We start from the raw sequence: 3,253 nt of genomic DNA, 5'->3' as shown, positions 1-3,253 counted from the left end.
TTATGGCACACCTGAGAGGTACCTTGCTCCGATTAACATCACCATGCTACTCACTACAAAAAAGCCCAAGGGTAAACTACTGAAGATGCTAGGGTCACCATTTTCCGAAGACTGAGTGCTAACCCAACCCATGGACTTCATCACAGCTTTCTTCCATGTAGAATAACGAATTTCACTTTCCTTGGCGTTGATCTGAGGTTCAAACCGCTCCATCGTGACAGCTGACAAATCCTCAGGCTCGAGACTCCAAACGCTGACCCCTTCTGCAGCCCCGGCTGCCATGGCAGCTCCCAGGGCAGTTGTTTCAGGCATCAAGGGCTTCACTACTGGGATATACAGAATGTCTGCTTGTAGCTGCATAAGAATTTTGTTGTTGGTCATTCCTCCGTCTACCTGCAAATGGCTGAGTGGAATTCCACAGTCCCGGTTCATGGCATCCAAAATCTCTCGGGTTTGGAAACAAAGAGCTTCTAAGGAAGCAAAAGCAATATGGCGTTTATTGGTGAATTGGGTGAGCCCACAGATGATCCCTCTTGCACTGGGCTCCCAATAAGGTGCATATAGCCCTGAAAAGGCTGGGACAAAATAGCAGCCATAAGAGGAACCTACTTCTTTAGCAAGTTTTTCAATCTCCTCTGAGGTCTTTATAATTCCAAGATTGTCTCTGAGCCAGCGAACAACAGCACCGCCTATAGCTACCGAACCTTCTAATGCATAATGTACTGGTTTGTCTCTGCCGAGTTTGTAAGCCACTGTGGTCAGAAGGCCATGTTCAGAAAATATGCACTTACGGCCTGTATTACATAGTAAGAAACAGCCTGTTCCATACGTGTTTTTGGCTTGTCCATCCTGGAAGCACAGTTGTCCCACCAATGCGGCAGATTGGTCCCCCAAACACCCAGATATTGGCACGCCTTCCAAGGCCCCAGCTTTCATTAGGCCATAGATCTCAGAAGAACTCCGGACATTTGGAAGAATTTTCATTGGCACTTCAAAAAATTCGCAGAGCTCTTTATCCCATTCCAAAGAATGAATGTTGAAAAGCATCGTCCTGCTTGCATTTGTTACATCCGTACAATGGACGCCTCCACTGGCTCCTCCTGTCAAGCTCCAAATAAGCCATGAATCAATGGTCCCAAAAAGAGCTCTATCTTCTTCAACTGCCTTTTGAACTTTTCTCACGTTGGCAAGGAGCCAACGAAGTTTCACTGCACTGAAGTAAGTGCTAAGTGGAAGGCCTGTCTTGGTCTTGACAAAGTTATTATTTACTGGAATGCTTTTACTAAGACTCTCAACGGTAGATTGCGTTCTTAGATCAAGCCACACCACAGCATTGTAGAGAGGTTCTCCAGTTAACTTGTCCCAGACCACAGTGGTCTCCCTCTGGTTACTTATACCAATAGCTTTTACGTTGGAAATATTGAGCTGTCCAAGTTTCTCACACGTTTTCTCTATACACTCATAGACGGACTGCAGGATTTCCTGAGGGTCTTGTTCCACCCATCCTTCTTTTGGAAACTCTTGTTTTATTTCCACTTGATGATGACTAAGTAGTTCGGCTGTTTTTGGATTGAAAACCAAAAAGCGCGTCGAGCTTGTGCCCTGGTCCACTGCTCCCACCAACTGCCCCAAAACTGCTTTCTTCGTGGCTGCCATGAAACTCGCTTAGGTCGGCGGGCGGGCGACAGCGTCCCGTTTCCCGGGTGACGGCGGCGGGCGGGGGAGGGGCAGACGGCGAGCCGGGAGGGCCAGCCGGCGTGCGGCCGTAGAACGCAGTATCGGCAAGGAGCTTCTCGCCCCGCCCCTCCCTCGAAAACCCTCCCTCGTCTAAAACCTGGAAAGGAGTCATCCCTTCATCAGTTGACCCACACGTGGAACAAGTATGTAGGGAATGCCTGCTTTGCACCGGGCATTGCCCTGCGTGCTGATAGCACAAAGGTGAATTAAGACACGGTCTCTGAGCCTTTGAGAATTCACACGCATTCATTCACTGATTATTTATGGAAAGGCTGGTATGTGCTAAGCAGTAGGTGGGGAGTGGAGATGGGCTGAATAAGAAAGGTCTCTGTCCTCATGGGGTTCACGGTCTAGTGAGAGAAACAGAAAATAAACCAAATGTGTGCTAGTGCCCTGAAAGAAACATGCAAGTTCCAGTGATAGCGAATGAGCACCTAATTAGAAGAGATTGGAGGTAACAAGAGTGTAAGTAGGGAGACCCTAAGGAGGCTATTGTAGGGTGAGAGTAGAGGATGGTGGCTTGGTCTGCTGTGTTAGCAAAGGGGAATAGAGATGGATTTGACATAAGCCTGGGAGATGTAAATGGCAGGACTGATTGATTAATTGGACTCACAATCTCTTAGGAGGTAAGAAGAGCAGCATACCCAGGACTCCTACGCCTCGTCGCTTGGAGTTAACTCGTCTGATTCATGCTCTTGTCATTTTCCCTGCGCCCTCAGCAGGTAGAAAACAACTGTCATACCCCATCACAGCGCCTTTAAGCAAAGCAGGGACCCATGAGGGTCCATCACCATTTTAATTAGCAACTAAATCATTCACTCACTTGTTTAACAGTCAACACATGTTTATTTGTGTACCAGGTTATTGGAGTTAAATGATTATTGGAGTTAAATGGTGAGAAAGTTTTAATTCAACAAGCTATTCAAAACAACTTTTCTGTAGGAGTTTTGTTGATCTCTAGAAATAAAACTAATAGGAAAACATGAACCTTACACGTTTTCTTTCCAAACTACACATTTTGTGGAATAGGGAGCTTACAGCAGAGAAGATGAGGGATTTGTCCAAGGTACCCTAGCCAGTTACTGGCAAGGAGTAGACCTAGACCTCTTTACCGCTGTACTAAAACAGATGAGTAGAAGCAACGTCGTGTAGGATCATGGTTTCAAACTTTGACTTTAGCAGGGGGATTTTTTTTTTAATCTTCAAATAACTCCAATTTATAAAAGAAATCAAAGTGAAACTGCTCTTGTTGGAAATGAATGGGGAGCCTGACTCCCACCTTCTCAGTATCTTCCTCCTTCCCAAGGTGAATCTTTAGCAAAATGAAACTGATATCAAACAGTTACAGAACCTCTGAGGGATCGGTAAAACCCAGGTTGAAAACCACTTTTTTTCTTTTTTTTTTGGTGGTGGTGGGTAGGCTAATATTTGGAGAAATACAAAGTTTAAACAGGTTTGCAGTTAAAAAAAACTCTATGTGATATATACACTTTACTCAGTGCTTACCATCTACCAG

At 45.5% G+C, this 3,253-nt stretch overlaps 1 protein-coding gene across 1 annotated transcript; it reads right to left on the bottom strand.

Moving 5' to 3' along the window:
• On the bottom strand, positions 1-1,656 carry LOC102976600 (glycerol kinase-like). The gene has a single exon (XM_055079081.1). The coding sequence runs from the start codon at positions 1,654-1,656 to the stop codon at positions 1-3; it is 1,656 nt and encodes a 551-aa protein (XP_054935056.1).
• Positions 1,657-3,253: the final 1,597 nt, after the last annotated feature.

Source organism: Physeter macrocephalus, chromosome 2, assembly GCF_002837175.3.
Source record: "Physeter macrocephalus isolate SW-GA chromosome 2, ASM283717v5, whole genome shotgun sequence".
Taxonomy (NCBI): domain Eukaryota; kingdom Metazoa; phylum Chordata; class Mammalia; order Artiodactyla; family Physeteridae; genus Physeter; species Physeter macrocephalus.
This window is presented reverse-complemented; position numbering and strand designations above follow the sequence as displayed.